This window comes from Aulonocara stuartgranti (assembly GCF_965226115.1).
Source record: "Aulonocara stuartgranti genome assembly, chromosome: 15".
Lineage (NCBI taxonomy): Eukaryota > Metazoa > Chordata > Actinopteri > Cichliformes > Cichlidae > Aulonocara > Aulonocara stuartgranti.
The window spans coordinates 33,195,341-33,221,481 of record NC_138951.1 but is presented as its reverse complement, the minus strand read 5'-3'; the positions used below and the strand labels follow the sequence as shown (position 1 = coordinate 33,221,481).

At 38.8% G+C, this 26,141-nt stretch overlaps 1 protein-coding gene across 2 annotated transcripts in view; it reads right to left on the bottom strand.

Moving 5' to 3' along the window:
• Positions 1-24,837, bottom strand: part of bach2b (BTB and CNC homology 1, basic leucine zipper transcription factor 2b) — a 102,484-nt gene extending 77,647 nt beyond the window's left edge. Inside the window, exons 1-2 of one of the 2 annotated variants that reach the window (XM_082506854.1) lie at positions 24,362-24,837; positions 10,815-10,956 (exon numbers count right to left, since the gene is read on the bottom strand). In XM_082506854.1, the coding sequence (XP_082362980.1) occupies positions 10,815-10,853 (39 nt within the window). In that variant the 5' untranslated portion in view covers positions 10,854-10,956; positions 24,362-24,837. The remainder of the gene's footprint in view (positions 1-10,814; positions 10,957-24,361) is intronic. The other variant, XM_082506855.1, reaches the window with a different exon arrangement.
• Between the last annotated feature and the right edge of the window lie 1,304 nt (positions 24,838-26,141).

Below are 26,141 nucleotides of genomic sequence, written 5' to 3'. Positions count from 1 at the left end.
TATATGGACTTTTAGCCAAAAAGTCTATTGTGCACATGAACCTGTTTGAAAACACTTGGAGGAAGGGGTGAGGTCAGATTCCCTGAAAGCTAAATAATATTTTTCATGGAGCTCAAGTGCGAGTGGTACTTCCTGTACCCTGGCTGTAGTCCACGCACTACTGCTTGACTCACACTCCTGCTGACATTAGTTTTATTACTCATCATGGGATTGTGACCTGAACCTCTGCAGCCTGAGGGAGAGCAACAGGGTGACAGGGGTCAGGTGAGGGCATGATTAGGCTGCTTGAAGCACCTCCAAATAGGACTCCCAGTGAGGAGCCAAAAGCATTTGTCATTAAGGGGCGTGTTGTTGTTGGGGGGTGGGAAAATCAGGAGCATTAGGTTAACAAACAAAACAGAGAAGAAAGTAGGAGGGAGAGGTGGGACAGACTGGCCAGGGTGGAAGTGGCTGACTCAGGCAGGGTTCACCGAGTTCAGCTAGTAAATAAGTGACTGACTCTTCCAACTGCATTCCAAGGCTCCACCTCACCCTCCTTCCCAGCGTCTTCTCGGGGGGATTCCTGGGGTTTCTGGGGCTGCTCTGTATGTCAACATTTCCAGACCCTGCTGCCAGCAGGGAAAGGGGGTGGGGCAGCTGCTGCGTAGCTCATTCACTTTTTGTGTGTTTACAGATGAAGAAGCGAAGGTACACAACTCTTGTCCCCTAACAGAAGCATTTTAACAGCCCCAGTCATACGAGGTTGTTCTCTCAGAAAGCTCTTGTAGTGCTGCTGCTGACTGGCTTTTGAGCTTGTATTTGATTGTGTACCACAGCTCTGGTAGGTAGACGTGGCTGTCAGTTGTGATTAGAAGTTTACGTACACTCATCATGGACATGAATGTTATGGTGATTTGAGGCTTTTAATGATTTCTTTGAACTGTTAAAAAAATATAAAATGAAAAATATCAATTCAAATCTGTCCTCCCGATTCTTGCTGCCATTAAAGATGTACGCTCTATAATCATTCCATCCTGGAGAGAGAACAGTTCAAAGAAATGGGTAAAACCAATAAATACATGTCAGGGTGTACGTAAACCTCTGACTACAAGTGTACAGATTAATATGCCCCCGAAGCAATTCAGATTCTGACTATGGAAGCATCTGCCTCAGCTTTTACTCATCATCTCATCCAGATGAGTTAAAGTTGTTTTCCCATTCAAGTAAGACACAAATCTGCACTCCTTTAAAAAAACAACAACAAAAAACTATAAACAGAAAAAGCAGTATCATGGTCAGTGATCCCAAATGACAGAATACAATTATGCTAAACCATTTGGAGAAACCTATGCTACCATTAAAACACTAAATGGGAATGCGTTTGAAGAAAAAGAAGGAGATACTGCATTGTGAATGAGCCTCAGTTTCCTAATGAATGAGTGTCAGCATAACTGTTCCATGTGAACTCATTTGTTTGTTTTTCTGCCACATAACTAAAAGAACAGTATATGGTTCGGGTTGTTTACATACACTCATCATGGGCATGAATGTCAGGATCATTTGGGGGCTTTGACCCTGGTTGGATTTGAGAAAATCCAAAATAAATTCAAACTTGTGCACCCAATTCTTGCTGTTTAAAGTAATACACGTTGTATGGTTATTCCGCCCTGAAAAACCCCCCAGTTAAAAGAAATCACAAAACAAAAAGCCCAGGATTACCATGACATTCATGTCCATGAGGACTGTATCTAAACTGTAGCTCCATGGTGCAAATGGTTTGTCTGAACACAGCTAAGGTTTGAACGAGTCAACAAAATGACTCATTGTAATTAAGTTTTTCCTATATTAAAATAGAAAATTCAGGGGCACTGGAACCTTACCATTATCACGTCTGTTTATCTGAGATTTCCAGCCTGAGCATCTTAGTTATTGTTTTGGTATCTCTGTGTGGAGAAGGTCTAAAGGTTGAATATTCTTGAGTTCAAGGGCTGAAATCCTGAGAAAACTGCCTGAAGTAAACTAGCTCAGAGACAATAACAACAGGCTGAAGGTGAGAAGAGTTGGGCCTTTGCATCTAGTAATATATTCCAAGGAGATCTGTAAAGTGCTCTGCTGCCAGTTGTCCCACATAATGGTTTCCATGGTGATAGGTCCTCAGAGCTAGGCCTGCAGTACAGAAATGAACTGACAGAACAATGACCCCAACTTTCACCACGTTACAGACTATTTTTCAGAGGGCTCGTTTTCCATTCTGTGTCAGAAGGTAAGTAAACTTTACTTTACAGAAAATAAATTCTGCTTTTTTTCCATCTCTGTTGTTCCCATTATTTCCATGGTCAAAGCACAAACACATGCTAAAGCTTCCAGAGCCATCCTCTCAGCCTATAGTCTTGACAACACAGTTGGAATTTGGGATTTGTATGCATCAATAGTTTAGAAGAAAACAACATTCTTTCCCCAACTCTGAAGAACCATTTCCCTTCAGAGAGTCAATTTCCATTTTAGATAACTGGGAATTTTACAATGTTGATTTGAAGCAGTGCCTTATCTTCCCTATAGTGCAATATAAACTTATTATGAACAAATTTCATCAGTGAACTTTGATAAAGATATTTGTTCACATAGCTGAGCAATCTACAGCAGAAAGAGGAAAAAGCAAATGAAATAATCACACTGAAGAGAAAAGCTCCATAGCTGGTGGCCTATCAGCATGAACATGCGCTGATGTTGGGGTTAGTGTCATGCCTTCTTTGTTTATATTTTCTATGAACAGAATTGACAGTGTGGGTTGACATCACAGACACAGGGGTGCACTATAAAATACGAAAAACCTTTTTCGTATTTTCGTAAATTTTTAAAGTTCTCTACTGTTCTCTGCTGCACTTGTTACTGTGACGTACCATAAATTTTGGGACTAAACCATTCTAGAGACATGAGTGGGTACATACCTAACTATGTAATCATCTACCACATACCATTATAATATTCAAATCTAAATAAGTGTTTATGCAGTTTATTAGGTATAAATGTATTACACCTTCTTAAATGTTAGGTTTTGCTATTAAAAAACAACAACTAATTATTCAGCTATGAAATTAATCATTAATTGCAGCTTATGCCTCAGAGTCATATTAATGATTCAACAATTATTGACAGCCCACCAAGTTTCTAAATGCTCCACTTGTAACTTGCTCGGGTTTTCAAAGGCAAAAAAACCCCAACAAAAAAAACACACAAAAAACACCATATGACAACTTAAGGATACGACAGTCAGCAATTGAATTTAAATAAAAATCTTGCTCAGGACTCCTTAAAGTTGCACTGTGAGTTTGCTCATTAACTCTCCTCTTGAGTGACCTTTGTTGCTCAAGGTGGGCTGGAATGAATTGCAGCCGTGTTTCTGACATCCTTCCAAAGACAGACTGTGCTGATTTATATCCAGTGAGAGCAATGCAGATTTTTATTAACCCACCGAATGTCCTCTAAACACTTTAAATCCATCCACATCAGATAATACCTACTAAGTAAAAAGCCACGGCCTCTTCCTGTTAAGGTAATAGTGCACAGGAAGGAAGTTAATCTATAAATGTACTGTCCCAGCTACCAAACATTAAGTCAACCTGATAGAAGCATCCAGTGACAATTCAACTTCAAAATTACCTTAGATGCAATATTGCTGCATAATAGGTACGCCTGTTCTTTTGACTTGTTTAAAACACCGAAGCAACAGTAGCACCTCTGCAAGCTCTGAGACACAGTGGTGCTTTAAATTCTTATCCCCGATACCCCTTTTTTAAAGCTGAGGCTGTTAGGAAATGGGAATCCCATTTGTGTTGTAGGTTTCTGATCAAAAACCAAAGAACTTTAGGAACTAGCTGCTAATGCTTTGCTAGAACACTATTACTCAGATCACATGCTCTGAGGTACAGAGCACCCAAGAACGTGGTGCTTCAGTTTTGGTGACTGTTCCTTTGCACGAATTGTAGAAAAGGAAATAATTTTTTTTGATCTCCTGCTGAACAAAGAAATTAACACAGCGAAACAGAAGATCTCGGCTCGACCTCTAAACTGAGGATGATTGATAGTCATGTTATAATTCGTACCAAGCTTCTTGCTTCTTGTAGCCGATTGCAGTCTATAATATTGTGCATGATGTCCTTTGAGAGCTGTGCTTGATTGATTGATTGTAATCTGTGCGTCCATGGCTAAATTGTGGGAATGGAATTCTAGCTGGGTTGTAGAGATCAAATATTATTTCACTTCATGATATGCAAATTAATGTATACCTTTTATGTAATGTGCTTTTTTTCTGGATTTCTGTTTTCATATTCTGTCTCTCCTCTTTAACATAAAAATTAAAGAGTGCTTATTTCTGTGTAAGTGAGCAAAAAAAGGGGATCAATGATTATTTCCCCCACTGTATATGTGCGCATTGCAGTACAGTTTTTTAATCCAGCTCACTACCCTGTCAAAATATGGTAACTTCTAGCTCCAACAGACCAACATGGTGTTTCCAAAAACATAACACTATGGTTTCACTATGCAGGTTCCAGAAACAAATGGGTGACATGGATGTGTTTATCTTTTATATAAACCCTACATACTTTTTTTCATGCAAAAAATGATCAGGAAAATTGACAAAGGGAAATGATAAGCAATTTGAACTATACGCATAATCAGTAATGACATTAGCACCAAATCCAGACCTTCCTGTAGTGCAGTGAACACAATGACATCTGATACAGGGGCTATTCTAGCTGTGCGAAGACAGCATGAGAAGAACAAGTGCAAAGAGCATTCGGCACATGGTAAAAGCAATCCAGTCTGATCATGCAGATTAAAAGGTCAAACTCTGCCTCAAACTTGCCTCTTTTCACTGTGTTTTTGTTGCCAGTAGTGGGTTTGCCTACTAAAATGTCCTGTCTTGTCCAAAGTGTGACAGTGGTCCTGGGATAAGCTGGCAGACTCAACACCCCTCCCCCCGCTGGCAGGGCCAGCTGTGTATTAAAATAAATCTGTGCACTTGTCCCACCCCAACACACTCGCTAGACATTACCTTATACAAAGCTAGCTCCAGCATATTCTGCTGTCTGGTGGCCTGTGATCAGATTTTAGCTTCTCCTGCTGCCCCTGGCTTCAACTCTCCAAAGCCCCCCTCCATGTTCAGCCCCACCTCTTGTGTGTTTCTGTGTACACGATCTCACATGACTCAACAAAAGCCCAACCTTGGAGCAGGGCTGTCCAGAGCATTTTTCCTAAGAGGGGAGGAGAAGACTTAGTTTGTGGAAGAGACCTGGAGTGCTGCCCTCAACTTGTCAGGCCTGATGGATTTTGGCTAAAAATAAAAGAAAGAAAGGGGCCCTCGAGATGAATGAACTCAGTAGTGCAGCACTGTTAACCAAGAAGCCACATCATGCAACATCTCCAGGTCCGTGGTGCTTAAAAAACAAGGAACGTTTGCATGGTGGCGAGAGCGCTGGATTTCACAAACAAAACAAACACAACAGCCCAAGAAGCATAGCTAATACAAGATGAACCAAGTCAGTGGGAATTCCTGAGCTCCCCTCTGTTACCCCATCCCACGCACATTCCCCTGCCACATTCTTAACAGCAGAAAAATCAGAGCAAAAAGGAGAAGATAGAAGGATCATAACTGAAACCAAAGCAGGCAAGCCTGCAGGCTTTTAACTCAGGGAGAAGCCCTGATCACTTACTACTACTACTTTTTTTTTTTATCAACCCTTTAACAACATTTTTCAGTTTTTATTTGTCTCAGTGCTTTGCCTGTACAGCAATGCAATGTCACCATTTACAGAACAGCTATTCACAAATGCTGCCAGTGTGCTGTAGACTGTTTTTATCAAGAGAAAACATTAAAAAATAGAGTATTAAGAGTTGGATACAACAAGGAGTTCCTGTTTGCTCTGTAGTGGGTTTACAATTAACAACCATCATTATATTAGATCTGACAAGCCTTAATTAGAGGACAAACAAGCAGATAATCTCAGTTCTGACTGGATTTCTTAGCTAATTATATGCCAATCTTTAACCTTCCTTCCTCCTCCTTCTTGAAAGAGTAGTTATAAAACAGCTAAATGATCTGCAAATGGTTTATTTCAAGAGTTTTAGTCAGGATTCAGAATTTATCACCATTCAGAAACAGCACTAGAGAAGGTTACGGATGATATTCTTAGGGTCTCTGACAGTGAACCCTATGAGAGATGATATTTCTCCCATATTAGCTTCTCTTCATTGGCTCTCTTTTAAATTCAGAGCTGAATTTAAAGTTACCAATACAATAGGCCTAGACTGCCACCAATAATGCACTCAGCATTACACATGAGTGAGTTGGTAACTTTTGAAGCATTTATAAATGAATTAAACTGACACATTATATGGGTTGCTCTTCAGTATTTCTTCTATTTGCTATATGTATGGCCGTGTGTAAAGCTTGTACAAGGACTGTATTGTGTTCCAGACAGACATCTGGATCCTATCAAAGACCACAAATGCAGATGCAGTGAAAGCAGTAAGTACCAACATAGGCAGATCGGGCTAATGAGTTAGTGACAGAACATTTTCAACCCGTGCAACAGATCACATCTCTCCCTCACACACACACTAACAGAGGTTCTACCTTACCTAGCCTGCCATGCTATCCCTCCCAACTCAACAAAGGAACAAAATGGCAAGAAGGGATACATGATACAGCAGGGTTAAAAATAGCCTGCTGACGGAAATAGAGCTGTATTTCATGACCCCTGCATAGTGCTCTTGGTTTACACTTTGGCTACGTTCACACTGCAGGTCTTAATGCTCAATTCCGATTTTTTGATCAAATCCGATTTTTTTGTCTGCTCGTTCACACTACAAATAAAATGTGACAGCAAACCTGCTCTAGTGTGAATCCTCAAAGCGGCCCGCATGCGCAAAAGAAGACGTCACATACAACGCGCTCTGTTTAGACCCAGACCAAACAGTATTGTTTGACTGACGGCCCTTAATATAAAGACTTGTTTCACACTTTACGTTTCCCAATTTTGCTTTAAGTTATAAAATTATTTTGTTATTTACATATGGCCTAATAATGATCCTTATTGCTGTTTTAGAGAGGAGCGGTGCTTCAAAGGATAGTTGCAGATTTCTGTCAGAATCTGCAGATTATACAGTACAAATAAAATGTTCATGTTTCTCCAACGTTGTCTTCCCAACAGTTACGCTGGGTGGCCAGGAAGCGTTCACGATGTCTTCTCGGGCGCTTCTCCGGCACTGATAATTGGGGTCTGTCTTGTGTCAGTGACGTAAAAGACGGATTTAATGCGACATGACCATTCAAACAGCAGTCGCTTTCTAAAGCGTCAGATATGTATCGGATTCAGTACCACACACGAAAGTGACCTGGGTCGGATTTGAAAATATCGGATCGGGTCAAAAAAGTTGGATTTGATCCGCTTTCGCCTGCAGTGTGAACGTAGCCTTTGAGTAACTGTAGTGAAGTGTCCTAAGATTTTTTTGAAACGGTTTTGCTGTTCTTATTGTTTTTTGCACCACTAGCAGAATCAAACGTTTTCACGCAGGTCAAAGCCAAGAATGCTCTGTTTTGAGGACTCAGAGCCTTATGGTATGTGAAGAATAAATGATCTGCCTGAGAAAACTGAGAACTCTACTTTCTGTTTTGAATTCCACTGCACAGCCATACTACTAAAAAAAAAGAAACAATTACATCTTCACAGAAATATCCATGAGCGGAGCAGCAAATTTTCCCAGCTGTGCTTTGATACACATCACTAAAGCTCAGTAAGAAAAGGAGGGAACTCAGGAGAAAGAATGCCCAAATATCAATTGTTTTCTTGTACAATGTTACCAGTCATCTTAATTCAAAATATCTGAATGTGGTCTCTGCTCCAGGTCAGGGTATGGATGAAAAATGGTCCATGAAGAGGGAGATTAAACGGCGTTTTGCTTTTGATTCAAAAGTTGCACTACTGTTTTCTTTATAATAGTTTTTGCACAGAAAAAGTTGCCTTTTGTTAATTTCACCATTTAATAGGCACCATTTCTTTGTAACTGCTAAAGAGCAGCATGTATTCATACAAACTTGATTGATTCAAAGACATTCCAGGGGTATAATGGGAACAATTTCTCCCACTTGGTGTCATAAGTGCATGCTACATGCCTCAGAGTGTTAGGAACAATAGCCTCTTTCACTCGTAGTGCCAGGCTGGGGATGGGGAGGTGCATCACTGGAAGCAGACAGGGCTGTACAGTTGAGTGCAGATACTTCAGAGGGGCCTCACACAAACCCAGGCAGCAAGTTGTGGCACTTAAAGCCCAGACATGGGTCGTGTGTGAATTACATGCTGGGATTAGTCCTGCTTTCTAAAACACATGCATGACAAAACTTTGTATCTGGATTAGAACTGGCTATGGCAGCTAAAATATCAATTGTTATGACATGCTTTCCCGTATTAAGGATGAACTGCATTTTAGCTTTAGTGCATGGATTTTCCAAATAGTGTTGGAAGGGTCTCTGGTTGGGGTAACACGGTCAGGTTTAGAGTTAGGGTTGGAACCGTGTTGCTGCAGTTGAGGAAAAAAGCACCATCCCAATTTTACATTAGGTTAAAACCCTGTGAAATAGCACTGATGTATCCTTGAAGCTGTTTCAGCTGTAGCTCATTTTATGACACTTGACCTTTGCAAAGATTGTGCAGTTCAGTTTGTATTAGTCTTCCTCCTTTTTGCGTGCTAGACATTTGGACCTACAGGGAAAATGGTGTCACACATTTAGGACTTTGGAACAAATCCAGCTGAAAGGAGCGCCTTTAGTTTTAATGTAGCGTAGTAGTAAATGCACAACTGCGCCTTGAACTGCTGTGACAAGTCAAAATGCCTGCTGTGAAACATCTGCTGAGTCAGAAGTGCATTGTAGAGGGGTAAGCTAATCTAATTGTGTTAGATCCAGATGTGACCTCGGCACTGTTTGTTACAGAGTAGCGTAAGGTTCAAAAGTATATATGGTACTTTTACAGTTGAGAATTGCTTTATAGTGCACGTCTCATTCAGCTAGTTACATAAAGTGCATTTATCCATGCCTAAGTGTTTTCTAATATTCACATAGAAACTCAAACTCTTATGGATGGATCTCGCAAGAGACTCGGGGTTCAGTATCTGACCCAAGAATATGATCGATCCACCGACCTTCCAATTGGTATATATCAGGCTACCGTGGGGAAAACACACTAACAAAACCACAATATACAGCCATCTTTTAAAAATCACTAAAGATAACTTAAGCTGTCTGAAATAAAGTCACACACACACACAACAAAAGAAAAGAAAAAATCCTAAGAAAATATGTTTTTCACGTCTGTCAGTTATCTTTACTTTCTCTTTTCTGAATGCTAAGACTTCAGCCATTAGAGTACAGAATGACATTAGTAGAGGGTTAGGGTATAGCACTTTTCTATTCTTTTGAGCCACTCAGTTTTTACTAGTACTTTGCGTACCTCACATCCATGGCCAGTTTAGAATTACTGAATGACATGCATATCTTTGAACTGCAACCCAAGCTGGAGTTTGAACAAGGTTCAAACCTGGCGTGGCTTGTGTTTTTCTGCAAAGGACAGCACATATCTTGCAGGTAATAATGCCTCAGTGGCTGGAATTTGTAAAAAAAAAAAAGATTTATCCAGCATTGCCTCATTCACCCAGTCATACAGAGTGATGGCTGTGAACTACCACCCAATTTGGCGGTATGTCGATATAGGACGTAGTTTGGGGTTAGGTATGTTGCGCTATAGAAACATAAGGAAGCAGTACTAAGGATACAGAGTACACTTATTTTAGCTAGATTTTCATCGTCAAATGATTTACAGCAGGAGGTCCAGGCCAGGGAAGCATGTCACTGCTGCCAAAAGTAAAAGTATTCTCAGGGTGTGAAACAGATGCCAGAGCTCCACGTGGTCTGGGCTGAGCCCTCTGACAGTCTGTACTATTACTATAGCAGCTTTAATGCCACCATTTACACTAACCAATGACACTCAAAGAACACATTTGCATTTGCTTGAAGATTGTGAAGACAAACTGGCATAATTGTTCCGTCTTTATGTTCATACGCAAAGCACGTGAGAGCTGCAACATGTCACTTCAGAGTTACCATTTCCCTTCTAACAAGCATGTATTGAGAGGGAAATTGGACATAAATCAAATTTGCGAGAACAAGGTTAAAGTAGAGGTTTCTTTGACTTATTTTATAACCGGAGTGATCATAACGATCGTTGAAAGACCGACTCCAGCACAGGAGAAAAAGTTGGATTAATTATCACTGAATATTAAATCTTCTACAGCTGCTACTCTACCACCTGCAAAGGAAGTCAGAGAAGGAAGCTGCATTTCCTTTGCAATAGTTTGTTATAAATGGAAATATGAACATTGTAAAGAATTTATTAGTTTTGAACCGTGTGGTTTTCTTGTTTGAGAACGTCAAGGCAGTTCGTAAGCCTTTCTGAATGGTCTGATTTAAAGCAAGGTTTTCGGTTTTTGAGTCCAAAAACTCTGTGTTCAAGGGCTAGACGTATGTTTTTGTTGTGTTTCTTTTTGCTTTTGAGACTCTAAATTATCTATTGAATATAAAAAAGGTAGGAAGTAAACATAAACAACTACAAAACAGCTCCGCCTGAAGTTTTGTTTTTGTGTGTATCACTATGACAAATGTTTGCCTCGGCTTCAGCAGCTTAACCACAACAGGAAAAAACAGCCTTCCTGCCAGCAGAAAATCATGTTTTGACATATAAAACCAAAAGGTGAGCGTGTATGGTAACAGTTCTACTTACAAAATTGTCCTTCATCTTCTTTGGCTGATTAGTGATCATTTATCCACGAGCAGCAGACGGACACATCTACATCACTATCAGTTAGAAAGGTGCGAGGTCAGAGAGATGATTGGCAGGTTGGTGGAGCGTGGGGAGGGCGTCCCTGCAGCATGAAGACAGACCCTCCTATCATCCACAATTACTCATTTTTTCTTTCTACGCAAACATGCGCACCATTGTCACGTCACACACACTTCGGATACAAAGATTACAGAAACAGAGACTATTCACAAAATGTTGGACACAATGGCACATTTACAAGAAAGCTTTTTTTAGAATGTTGCAAAAAAAAACTGTTTTAATACGAGAAAATTCAAGAGAAGTCAAGAAATCTGTTAATTAAGCACAAGTTTAGTTTTTCAGGATTTATAATAATAAACAAAATTTATTGCAAAAATCAAAGTAAAAGAAAGCGTACTCTTACAAATTAAACCACAAACAGGAAAACTTTAGATGATGAACAAATGAACTTTTGATTTTTCCTTTCATTACTATTTGGGCAAAGCGCTTAACCCTATAATCCCCTTTGTATCATATTTGATACATGAATTTCTGAGACCTCTATCTCATCAGCGTGATAAATACTTGCCATAATTCCAAAAATGTTATGGACAAAACTTTTTTTTTTTGTCTAAAATTAACATTGTTGTTAACAAAAAGTTGCTAAAACATCCAATGTATCAAAAGCAATACAAAAAACATATAATAAATATATAACAAAAATATATCATACACAACATGATATAGCAAAAATTTTGTGGATTTTGTTATAAGGGTTAACAAAATCTAAGTTCCCCAAAATCTGAATTTTCTGGCTATTTTTTGATGGGTTGGGTCTCACAGGGCAAAGTACACAAACAAATCATATATTACTTTTTTTTTTTTGCCTGACTGATGTAAAACCTCGGTTATGTAAACTACATGAAATCCCTATTTTACTAATGCTGAGAAAATAATAGCAGCTCACAGATTTTTTTTTTTTTAAAGTAAGCAGTCTCAAATATTTAATAATTAATTAAAGTATATGGATTTTCAGCCTTTGGTTTGGCTATTTAATAATCACTCCAGGTTTTATGTTTGTTCTGCTCTTGCCGTGCTTTCATTTGTGCCAGGAAAAAAAACATCTTTAAGAAGAGTCTTTCAGCTCTTCATCATGCTGCGCAAATTCAGTAAAATTGCAAAATTTCACCCCTTTTGCCAACAGGTAGATAATAATCTGCATGACAAATACTGCAAAAATTGGTTCACCCCCATTTCCACAATACATGTTTTACAATGTTTAAAATTTAAAAAAAATCTTGATTCAGAATTTTCTGTTTTGCTTCACATCATTAAAACAGTACGTTTGTTTTTATACTGCAGTGGTTTTATGTCACCAGCACAGCAATTTTATATTGCATCCTTCATTATTTCATTATTTTATCTGGTTTTACTATTAAACACTTCATATTATATAATTTCATTTAACAAACACTAATTCCTATTGCTTTTTAATTTTAATAAAATAATACAACTGTACTGATAGTAAAACTACTCATTAGCTGCAATCACATATAATAGTTCTGAGATCTTCGAATAACGTGCCAAATCGAGCAAACCCTGGCCAACTGATGGGAAGAAGAGGATTTCTGACTCTTTGATAATGTCACATTACAAACTAACCAGAGTCACATTGCTGCCATCACACAGCTGCTAAAACCCACTGGCTGTGTTAAATGGTAATGTCCTGGCTGTAAGAGTTAAAGGCACCGTGCCTGTAAAATTTTTCACTTTCACGTTCACATCAATTGAGAAAACTTTTTTTCTTAGCATGGCCAAGTGTGTTTGTCACATAAATATGATAATGATTGTGCACAGAGCAGAGAACGAGAGATTAGCCAATTTGTTACTATAATCCATCTAAATTGCTAACTGCTTTACAGCCTTTCATTCAGCTGCTCTCACTATCCCACAGTAACTCTGTCCTCTACTTTTGTTTCTCAGACATCTTCTCTGCTTTTCATGGGAAAATCTATGTAACTTTAAAAACGTGCAGCACCGTCTCCATTAGGGCTCCCCTGAGTTTTGCCTCTCACTTAACCTCTGAAAAGCTGGAAAGAAACATCTGCAGAACTGAAAAGCCGCCAGGATGTCGTTTAATTTATATTATTATTCTCTAGTCATTGCGTAAAATAATGATATTCAATAAAGACAAAAGGACTGAACATCTGACCAGGATTAGTCAGGAGAAGACACAGGAGCACCAAAGAAAATATGTCAATATTAAATTAGACTAAAAATTTAAGTAACACACGAACACGCAGCATTTCACATAAATGTGTGCAGCTAGAAGATGGCACAAAGTGTTGACCAACTGAAATTAAAAAAGTTTTTAAAAATCATCATTTACAGTAATTTTATAAAAATAGAAAGAGAACAGCATATACTGTTGATATGCTCAACAAATTAATGTTAAAAAATATATAAATTAAAAACTAAAAAATTTAAAAATCCTTATTAACAAACTCATACTGAACTCATATTTTTACCTGTCAGGAGTAAAAAGGAACCTTTGCGCTGCGCAGAAACAGTCATTTGATTCATATTGCTATATACATCGATATTACCTGTAAAAGGAATTACAGTGAATTTTTTTTTACACCAAAAAGCCCTAGGCATGTAGACACTCACACGTATATCGCACACAATCAAGCTGGTATGGTTGCTTCAAAACTGCATGACTGCAAGAAACCAGTCAAGACAAATTTATGTGATGTCTGACCATCGAAATGAACTCTTTCCAGTAACAGAGGAACATATTCTTATTAAGAATAATATCCATTTTTTTAACCTGTGGGGAAGCATTTAATGTGTGTTGTGTTGTGTTGACATGCTGATGAACTGTGTTGATGATGATGATGATGATGACAAGATGATGTTGTGTTGTGACTCAACCGTGGAACAGCTCTGCCTGGCTGACCTTTTGCCATCTGTCCTTAATGACAGAGTCTGGCTGGTGGACTGCAGGCAGGAGCATGTGACTGCTGCAGGTATACAGCTGGTGCCTGCTTACTCACTGTAGACCATGGGGAGACACAAGTGGACAACCACTGACACCTGGACCGTGAACTCAAATCATACCCACTTCTGGTTTCCCTTGCTGGTTTACAATTAATTTGGGTCATTGATGCTGAGGCTTGGAGAACAGACTAACCAGAGCTTATACTCGTGTGGAAATTTTTTTTTTTGCCATTATTTAACTTTTCTGGATGTCGTATAGACTATTTTTTAGACTTTTTTTTTTTTTTAACTTTTCAACAACGAGGAACGGCAGACTATCAGATGTCGACATCCGCTTACGTTGAGGTCATTTCCTCTAGTTACCCTGGATTATATTGTGTCACAAGTAGGGAGTGATAATGATTTTTGCATTGTTTTTTTTTTTTATTACAAAATCAGAACAGTTAGTAAACAAAAGAAATTTTAGCATGTTTTCTTATTTTCTCAGACTCCACCAGGTTTGCTTTGCATGATTCATAGTTGTAAATCATCCTTTATCTTACACTGGGCTTTGGTGCAGCCCTGCAGTTCATCCCCAGTCTAAAACAAATTATTTTACCACCTCTGATATTAATGTAATTAACCTTTCAAGCCAAAGAAATTTGGGTTGAAACGTTCTTCAGACTAGCTTGTAGAGACTCATAAAGAGAAAGTCAGAACAGCAGGTGGGTGGGGCTGCTGTGCCTGAGATGATTCATTTTTGGGATGTCGGTGCTCTATGACATCACACGTGTTAAAAACTTGGTAAAGAATATTGAAAACTGAGTTTTTGACTTATTTACCATATTTTTAAACGTTGGCCCTTTTAAGATGAACAATCAGTATTATAACAGAATGTATATGACAATACACTAGGAAAGGAACAAGAAGAAGAACTATCCAGTTTAACCTAAATCAAACCTAACCTTACTAACATCATAAGTTTGTATGTGTTGTAGCCTGGCTGCCCTGTGAAATGAGCACATCTCTAAAATGAACCCATAACAAAAACATTTAATCTTTCTGGTTATCGGAAAAAGGTAAAAATCAACACATTTCGACTTGTAAAGCTACGAGTAACTCAAAGCTGTCAGACAAATACTATATTGTAAAAAAAAAGTGAGAGAAATATTAGTCTGCATAATACATAAAAATGAAAAACTACCTACATCTTCTACTTGTTGTTGTTATTACTGTAATTTCTAGCTCTCTTCCATGGTGTGTCTTTTGTCCTGTCTTCCTTCCCTTGACCCCAAACGGCTGCGGCAGATGGCTACCCTTTCCTGAACCTGGTTCTGTTCTGAGGGAATTTCCTGTTAAATGGGAATTCTTCCTTCTCACTCTCGCCAAGCACTTGCTCGTAGGGGGTCATCTGATTGTTGGTGCGTCTCTGGTGCTATAAATATAAATAAATAAACTGGAGTAAAAGAACTCAATTACTTTATTATTAGTGGAAGCAGCGTCCATAGGGTGAACATCACGTTTTCAGTTTCATCGTGTCAATTCTCAGGTTTCTCTCGCTGTATAATTTCATCTTTCTCTTTTTTCGCCTCCCTTTTATGATTAGAAAAAAAGTCAGCCATGACTGCCTGCTGTTAACTGGAAAAAAAAAGGCCAAGAGCAGCAAATTGTGCTGATCTTGTTGTAACCTCATGGTTTTTACAGTGCTGCGCAGGGGTTTGATGCAGGAAGTGGGCACATTACTGCACTTCCACGCCCACAGCAGCCCTATTCCCTCCCTCCATTACACCAACCCCCCTCCTAACCACCTGTGCTGGTCTCACAGGATGAACCCCCCTCACCCCTAAAGCCTTCTTTCCTCCGCAACACAAACTCCTTTACAGCTGCACGTCTTTGCCAAACCACATACTGAATGTGCTCTGTTGTTTTACACTCCACTGCTTCAACAACATCAGTGAAGATTTGGTTTACTGTAAACTGTCTCCAAGTGCAAGCGAGCACTCGTTAAAAGATTGGGCTCCTCCCAAACTCATCTTCTTCTAGAATTTTCTATACAGACGTCTGCTTCAAAGATACCCATGTTCATCAACAATATTTTTTGTACAAAAGAAATTCAGTGTACGGGGATTACCCATCATATTGGGATCATAATTTCGGGAAAGATATTTTTTGCTATATTTCTTTTGATATGTCAGTATTCTATTCTGTGAGTAGCTGAATAAAATAATTTTGGCAATATAGATTATCCAATTAACCTATCCCCACAAGCTGCATGTCTTTGGACGGTGGGAGGAAGCCAGAGTACCCGGAGGGAACCCACGCAAACACGAGGAGAACATGCAAACTCCACACAGAAAGACCCCGGCCTGATGGTGGAATTGAACTCAGGACCCTCTTGCTGTGCGGCAACAGTGCTAACCACCGTGCTGCCACCTCTTAAATTTACATTTTGATATAATTCAGTTCACTTTTATTCATACAGGACCAAATCACAAAAACAGTTGCGTTGAGTCGCTTTATATTGTAAGGTCAAGACCACTATAATAAAGTATTAGACTAATACACACAGAATCCTTAAACTATACATAATCATTTAACCATATATCCATTATATTGGCAGAAATCTTCAACGATATTTTCTGTGTTGTTACATCGTTGCATTTAGGTGAAATGACAGTTATTTTATATTGTGCTTTGTGCCAAATTAATATTATTCGTGAAGATATATATTAATTATTGAACTGAATTGAACTATATTGCCAACACGGGAATCATTTACATGCTTGAATACAGCCTAAGGTCCTATTGGTTGGTTTATCATCTAACAAATGGCTGTTAGATATGTTTTAATAACATATTAATGTTGCAGTCCTGAGTATTTATCAGGAACTAGTTTAATGTTACACCAATAACTGGGCAGAAGGAGGAAGGCAGTGTTGCAGCAGCACTGGCGAGCTTTTCAATGTGTAACCTGTGATGTCAGCGTGTGGAATAAAAGGGTGCTACACAGAACTAAATGACCTCAGGCTTCAGAGAAAAAAGCACACAGCAGCGTTCTTCTTCTAACGCGGGAGCACGAATAACCAGCCAAAACCAACACGTCTCATTGAGACATCCTTATATTTCTAACCACAAATGTTTGTGGTCAACAGCCAATATCAAATTCAGGAGTGTAGAAGAACCTTTATAGCTGGAAAAAGAATGAGTTAACTCTCATTGTGCAGACTGATTCTTTTCTACTATACATAAAAGCAAAGCAAGGTCATTTTACTGGATTGATAAAATAAGTATAATTAATTATAATTAACTAGTTTTTTTTCTGTTAGCCGCTATGTTAACTATTTAGCAGTTCAGCTCAATATCTTAATTTGGTGGAATATTTACTGATGATAAATTTCATAGTTTCAGGCTTAATTAAGTGAGCCTTTGTAAGATTTAAAGCTTTCCTTTCCCTGATATATTTATAACGAAGCTCCCATTTGACGTGTTTTCATTGTGTGAATCATTAATATCTGTTGAAAAAGTATATTTTTATGAATTTACAAGATATAATAATTAGTAAGAAATGTTAAGAAAAGTTTATTTGGTTGATTCTGTACTTATAGAGCCATTCTGGATCTTTACTCCACATTGTAAATAAATTATGGACCTTTTGTGGTTTAAAAAGGTAATTTTAAAGCTTATTGCCAAATCGAAAAACAAAATCCGTATGCTAATAAACATCAGGGGAACAAAACAGAAATTAGGTAAAATAGTTTTGTCAACCAGAAATATAGGCTGGGACAGCGAAAGTGTAATCATCAGATCTGCCATGAAGAACATCCTGATGAGTCAAAAGAAAACAGCAAAGACAACGTATATATATACTGAATATATACACTTCACATGTGACTCAGCAGCTCCAGAGAGCAACCAGAAGACTACTTCTGTGCTTCAGTGTTCCCCGGGAGGACTACGAGGGGGCCTAACCCCAGAGAAATTCTCTGTCTACGTTGCCTCATTTTCACCACAAAGTGCTCTAATGTGATATGGTATGCATAGCATTTCTATGGTGGCAGCAGGGGGATAGGCTCTGGGGACCACACAGACAACAGTCCTTACTAAGAATAACCCAAGCAATGCTGAGAAAATCCAGCATTCTTATATGGAGGAGCTGTTTAAGCTGGACGCATCCATATAGGCTCTGTTATCGTCACCGTGGTGAATATCCAGACGCTGCAAAAGCACTGGATGAGGCTCTCTAGCCGCCATTTTGCCAGTTGGCCCAGGGGAAGAAACACTGTAGCGCACATGTCATTCACATTTAGTGATGCTTGGAAAAAATAAAACAAAGACCACACACAAGTCAGTGGAATTGAAAAACAGCGTGCAAAAGCTTCATCAAAGAGCTTGTTTAAATGTGGAGGCGTGTGTTTCACATGTGCATAAATGAGAATGCGTCAACTGTAACACATAGCTATTTTTATCAAACTATAGGCGCACTCGTAAGTGAAGTCTCTACATGAGAGCAACAAAATGAGACTTCTTTTCCACAAGAAAAGGAAAAAAGGAATATTATTTAATAAAATCTACAAAGAAAATTTGAGAATTGCCATTAAATAGAAAAGGAAAAAGCTGAAAGAAACCTGCAACTAAAATATCTGTTTCCCTCCCCCCAGAATTTGCTACACATCCTTGTGGTTTTGAATGGTTTTATGAAACTATTTGATATTTGAAACAACTGCTAGGTTATTTTAGGAATCAAGATGTGAATGAAGCTAAGTTTATGTAAGTGTTACGTCCCTCTGCAACCCGTATTCTCTTAAGGTTGCCTGGGCTTCACTGCTAATTAACCATATTTGGTAAGGTGTGGATAAAGGCAAGACTGAGGGTCACTCTACAGAGACACACACCAGTTTTGTCTTTTTGGGGTACCAGTTGTTTTAGCTAAGTTATGATGTCATTTAGAATAAAACTACACTTCTTAAAACTCTAATGTCAGTTTCTTGTTGCTTCTGAGCTGAGTCGTAATGTAAATGGGCGTCTGGGGCGTAACTGTAAATTTTGTCTCATATTCTCAATTTATGTTTAAACTTGTGACAGATAATGGAACACATGTACGTGAGAGAGCTGAAAAAGTCAAACTGTGACAAGAAAATAAGATTGAACAATTTCCAATTTACAGTTTTACAAAACTCTTTAACTGATCAATGGTGAAATCAGACTTTTAAGGAAAGGTTAATGGGTTTAAATCTAGGTTTTTTATTTATTTATTTTCTCAGATTGGTTTCTGAGATTTAAGATTTCCAGAATTAGGTTAACGTGAAAATTAAACTTTAAATATGATTATAATTTGAACTCATGCCACTTTAATCAGTTCTTACAAATGCAGATAACACATACAGTACTAGTTAAATGTCTGAAGACTCATTCATTGATATGAGTGCATGACTGTGTCCAAACTTCTGACTGGTACTGTTTAACGGATGAATTATAAATATACTTGGACTTCTCTGTTGGGAAATGTCTTTTAACAGAAATCAGAAAACTTTACTATATTACAACCATTTTACTACACTGAGGCTAAGTTTCCTCCCTTGTTCAGAGCACTTCAAGGTTTTCTCTAAAGCAGCTTTCAGCCTCGTTCTGATGAGTCAACTGTGCCAACAGTAACAGTGCTGCAATAATCTAATATAAACAGGTTACGCTAAATGATTTCTTTTTGTTTACTGAATGCTACTTTACATTCTTCTAAACACCAAACCTCCCTCCTTTCCCTTCACTGAATTGAGTTTTCATTCACAGCTCAGAAGGTGAAGTCCTCCACTCAGGGAAGAGGTCATCAAATAGGTGGGTCATTTACTCCATCGTTTCTAACAGGCACACAAAGGCACAAACACAAACCAAAACAACCAGAAAATTGACTGTGGTGGTTTAGTTTTGCTAGCTTCTTGGCAAGAGTCAAACACACACAGACAGGCCCTGACTCTGCAGCCGCAGACTGATGGCAGCTGGGGCTGGGTGTATAATGCAATCTGATTTCACACAAGTGATGAGAACACCAGTGCACATCACTACTGAGAAAAGTGGGAAAAGAGAAGAAGAATGAGCAGCCATGACATGACACGGGGAAAGAAGGGATCACAACAGGGAGAAAAGGAGAAGGAAACAATAGCTTTTGCTGTAATGTACAGAATCTGAGATTTCTCCAAGCAGTGCTTCTCCAGCTATGCCATCACTGGCAGATGCCCAATCACCTGCCTTTGAGAGTGCAATAGCAACATCTTTTTTTTTCCCTAGCCAAGGCAGTGACTTGGGATATTCAACTGAGCCGGTCAGGGGTACTCAGATACCCTTAGTGATGCAAAGAAGACTTTAAAGATGCAAAGAGAGGAGAGATGGGACCTGCTGCATACACTATCTGCTTTTTTCTTCACATAAATCAGAAATAATAGACCTTAAAAGGCTGCTGATATTGTGAATTTGATCACTTCATGTTGTCCTACTCCAGCTGAAATTTCATGAATCAATAACCCACCAGTACTTGGTTCATTTGGAACACAAGCACCTTCTCCAGTCATTTATTTCCAGTCATTTTTTAATTAGCTGAATAGCAGGATGATTACATGTGGCTCAGCAGAAACAATGAGGAGCTAGCCCTGGATGTTTTAGACTGTTTTAGTCTTCAGGATCCCTTCATGGTCACATGACAGGAACTTGTTGTTATTCGGAATTTTAGCTGTCGAAGACAATCCTGAGGGACTCGAGCAGATCCCCAGAACAGCACTGTTCACAGTGAGATGTTCTGATATAATACCAGTGAGATGGTCCTATGTATTTTTAAACAGATTTCAGAAGGGCCTTCTTCATTTTTCATTTGGATGCACATAGAGATAAAAAAAAAATAGAAAGTATTTAAAAGTCCAAAATAAATCTGGAAGCTTTAAGCAAAGCACAAAAATTCAAAAATCTAGCCATTTGGGGGTTATGGCAAACTAATTCAACTATTCAATTAAACATTTACAATGGTTTAACATCATGATACCAATGTCCTTCTGTTTGCTTTGTTTTTGTTATTATTTATTTCCTATTTCCTATTTAGTGCCATGGAAAGGAAGGGATCTTAATATAAAAATAAACTATTTACCCTTTGACATCTGAATATTCCTAATCCTAACCCCAAAGCACCTGCCATTGTAGTGAGCTGACTGTCCATAGGTAATATGCAGAGCTTTTACTAACCCACATCTATACACTGTGCTGTAGTTGTGCACTGTCAGTAGTGGGAAATACCTGAAACACAACTTTTCAGTCAGTCAGAAATCTACCTACATGTCATGTAGCATTATCAACATGAGGCTGCATGCTGTTGACTTTTTAAAGAGGCTGTACACAAGTGTGTCTCCTTTTTTGGGCTCAAACACAGAATTAGGTTTAGGTTTAGGTATCATCAGTGATGTCATTGTCCTCACAATGTTCTTTCAGCTCTTAATCACACTCTGAACAATTAAGAAGTACTGCATTGTGATGACATTAGCCCCATCTAACCACTATTTATTCTACAGACTCTTTTCAGTCCTTTTGGATTGAATACAAAATTTGATGGAAACAAGGATTACAATAAAACAAGTAACAACTGATCATAAATTACATCTCATCGCATTACAGAAAACATATTACTGAACATATGACTAGTTTGTACTTTTTGTTCCTATTACAGATGTATTATATCTATAATAGCAACCCTGAATAAACAGAAGAAGATGGGTGGATTTTATATATTACTTGCACATTAAAATAGGTAGAAACAAGGCTTGCGGTTACAAGCTACAGCCTGTGCACTGGTTTGACTTTCAAGCTGCAGGTTTTTGGGGTAATTAAGGAGGCAGAAGGGAGAGAGAAATTCAAAACGTGATGCAATAACTGTGCAACAATTCAATATTCCTGTTTTACTGTTGTCTGTGGGAATTACAGTGTGACAAGACAATTCTAATTTTGTGTAGTGATGCTACCAAAATTAGAAGAGAGTTTAATAAAGAAACAAACAAGATATGGTAGTTTTTCATCGCAGTCATTATTGCTGGGTTTTGTAAGGCTGCAGATAATTGATAAGCATTATTGTAATCTTCCAGGTCTATTGTGACTGTACTACTGCTCTGATCTGTTACGGACACCTAGTGTAAGTATATTTGTATATATTACAAATAAATTGATGCTTATGCAGTGCAACTTATTAGCTGTGGTAAAACTCGTCTGGGCAGTTACTATGAATCATTACTTAAATGTAAGTTGTTTTTGGGACATAAAAACTACAAATATAGAATCACAAGCTGAATATAATAATAATAATAATAATAATAATAATAATAATAATAATAATAATAATAATAATAATAATGGCTTTAAAACTTTGCAAACACTGCCCCATCATAAGGTTTTAAAAAGCTATTTCACCATCTCTGCTGTTGTGAAATTTTCCTCTAGATTTCATTCAAGGATCTTGAATTCTTTGGTTCTTATAAAGTCTGTAGTTTTTTCTGAATGCACAGTCACTGGTTTACACATATCATTCCACATGGTAAGAACACGAGACTAAACGCTGGTCAGAGAACAGACCAGCTGGAACTGAAAATCTTCTTGCTGTTAATGATTGTTGAGTGATGTAATAAAGAGATTTCTCAGTGGTGATCTATTAAACTGATCGTGCTTACAATAAAATGTGACACGCAATTATGAAAGTATTATTTTTATGCGATTCGCGTGTCTTGTTTATACTAATGAGCAAAGAAACCAAAGCTTGACGTAAGCTGACAAAGTCACTATGAGGTTTACAGTATGGACTCCACCCCCTCTCCTCCTCACAGTACACAGAGGACTGCCATGCCTGGGAAAAGAAAGGCAGGGGGCTACTGTAGAGAACAAAGGGTTCCGTGCGTAAAACTGCGCATGAGTGCCACTGCCGTGCACGCGTCGCCAAAGCAGCGCGTTGTCTGTGAAAATGTGAGTTCACGTCAGCTGCCTTTACACCACCAGTGAGATCCTATTAGCTCCTATTACCTATGCACCTGCTCTCGGCACAGCTTAAACCCATCCCTGTGGCGGCTGCGTGGAGTCAAGGCGTTTCGGGCGTTTCAAAAGAATGCGCGACGCATCATGACAAAGGTTCTTGATCATGATGATGGAGGATCCATCCATGATGCTGCGATCGTTCCGCCGTTTGCTTTGCATCAGCACTATCAGACAAAGAGGATGGTATGCTTCCTTGAAATGCTGCATCACCGCATTTATAGCAGCATCACTCCGCTCCCTTATGATTCCAGGCTCCTCCGCTGCCGAGGCAAACACATGGCCATCAAACAATAGTCATGACGAAACAAACACTATTAAGAAAAAGCCCTGCCTGCCTGCACACACGCGTCTCTTTAACGACAGAGGGAAACAATGCAAACGCGAGTGCCTGCAGCCACCGATATGAAGCCAACTAATCTTACTGTAAACACAAACGAAGCACATTCTCATAAATCTTTTAAAGGTCGTAATGCATGGCAGCACGTGAGACTACACTGTTTATATATATATTATCCACGATCACAATTTTTTTTAAGAGTCACCTTAAAAATGCCCCTTTTTATCGACTGAGGTGCATCTCAGCACATTACTGACTCAAGATTGAATAAGACGCGATTGCAGCATCTCCTCACATGACAATGCAGCTCCGCGCACAAGGGTGCAGTTTGATTTAAAAATGCCTATTTTATATTCTCGAATATGATGGCAGACTAAGAAATATATATGTGTAATAATGAAATATGGGTTTAACGTCAAACGAGGGATTGACTGTTATAATGTGGATTAATGATAAGGTGTGCTTATTTCAGTTCAGTTTATTTTATTTATATAGCGCCAAATCACAACGCCCAATGGGCTTTATATTTTAAGGTAAAGACCCTACAGTAATACAATGATTTCACACAGAGTGAAATAAACTGGAATAGCGGTAGTAACAGTTCTAATGAGCTCCACATGAACTAGATGCACACGTATTGAACGAGGAAGGTGTTTAATGACTCTGCATGTGGCAGCTCATCCTGACGGATCACCACCGACTACTTTACCATATTGGATAAAAAAACAAAAACAAAAAAACAACAGTACAGAGGAGCACACAGAGAGCGGTGACTCAAAGCATAACAGGATGCGGTACAGAGTTGTGTTTCACTCCTGAACCCGCGTTCACACCCCATCACATTACAGGCTTCAATATTCGTACCACGCGCCAGGCTTTCAAGATTCATGCGTGCGGTTCTGCTTTTTTCCCCTATAAAGTCGATTTTTTATGCATCTCAGCAGGGGGCTCTGTTGGTAGTAGCCCACTACCACTGCGTCACTTATGCAAGTTTGCGTCTCGGTTATGAGAGCATCAACAATAGACCGAGATTGAAAGCTAACAAAAAGAACAGCTAGAGAGCGAGAAAAGGATAGAGAGAGAGCGAGCGAGAGAGAGAGAGAGAGAGTGGTCAGAGAGGAAAAAGACGTGCACGCCAGCTCACCTTTTCCGTCCTATTCTGCTCGTACTCCAGCCCTTTTGTCCGTTTCCCACAAGTTCTTTCACATGATGACTCGGTTTGCCGTTTCCTCAAACCCTCCTGATTGCAGATGGATGACTTCTCTCGCTGCCGCAACTCGGTTCTTTGTCACTTACAAGAATGTTTATTTAAAACACACACACAGACAGACACACACGCTACAGTGTCTGTGATTTTACGATTTGTTGTGTACGTGTGCGCGCGCGCGTGTGTGCGTGTTGATCCTGCACGGCGTGCCGCTCCTTCTCTGCTGTTTGTTACACTCGACTGGAACGCCTACTCTCAGTCGCTACATTGTTGACATTCGCCCGCTGACGTCACTCATCCTCTCATTCACAACATCGTTAGTGCGACGCGGCGTTGCGTTGAAGCCGGCGGGAAGCGGGTGCGTAGTCCTTCGAAAGTGCGCAACGGAGCTTGGAGAATCGCACAATTCTGACTTTCTAGCTCAAATCCCTCCCCCTCGGCTTTCTGGACTCCCTCCCTCCCTCCCTTGCACACCATGCTTTCTCCTGGTCCTCCCTCCCCCCTCTCGTGAATGCAGCGGGAAAATTACGATTAATGATGACACAAGGCATTTTTTTCGCATGTGAGAACAATTAAAGGGGATGTTTAGCTGACTTATTTTCCGATCGCATTAAAAGCCTGATAAGGGAACACTGAAACCTATCTATTTTCTTTTCAAGTGTGGGAACTATTTTCTTTAATGTTTTTATTATTCACACGCTCCTCTACCATTTCTATTTATTAATGTGTTTTACTGAACTCATTACCTGACACACATTTGCAAAAAGAATAATTAATAGTTTCAGCTCCCAACTTCCACGTAATTAACAACACAAACGCCAGTGTATCAGAAAATATACTTAAAAGTACCCAAAGTAAAAATAATCATTAGGCAGATTCAGCCTTTTCAGAATCACATATTATTTATTTATAAATTATTTATTTATTTATTTACTTATAGCTATAATGTTATTAAATTACTTGTACATGGGATAACTTTTAATTCATTTAGAATTTATCTGTACAGTGCCCAACAACAACAACAGTTGGCAAAGACATTTATCTCTTATAACTTATATTAAGAAGACTGATATTTTTAAATGTGGATAATAATAAGTAAGAATAATCTTAGAAAATAAATGTTGTGTAACACAAAGCTCACTGGCCACTTCATTAGATACTTGTTCTACTGTTTGTTAAAGTAAATATCTAATCAGCCAATTACATGGCAGCCACTGAATGCATTTAGATGTGTAGATATGATCAAGATGACCTGTTGAGGTTAAAATTGACCATTAGAATGGACCGGAATGGTGATTTAAGTGACGCTAAAGCTGATATGGTTGAAGGAGCCTACTCTTAGTATTTCAGAAAGTGCTGATCTGCTGTGAATTTCCTGCGCAACTATTGAACAGTGTGAAGGAATAGCAGATATTCAATGAGAAAGCAGTTCTTTGAGCAAAAATGCCACTTTTAATGTCAGACATCAGAGGAGAATTGTCAGACAACTCAAATAACCACTTGTTATGCAGAAGAGTATCTCTGAACACACACAACAGTAAACCTTGAAGCAGATGGGCTACGGCAGCAGAAGAATACACCAGGTGCCACACATGCCAGCTGAGAACAAAAAGTGAGGCAACAGTTCATAAGGACTCGCTAAAATTGGTTAACAGAAGATTGGAAAAAAATGCTGCCTGCCATGACGAGTCTTAAATTGTACTGCAATATTCAGTGC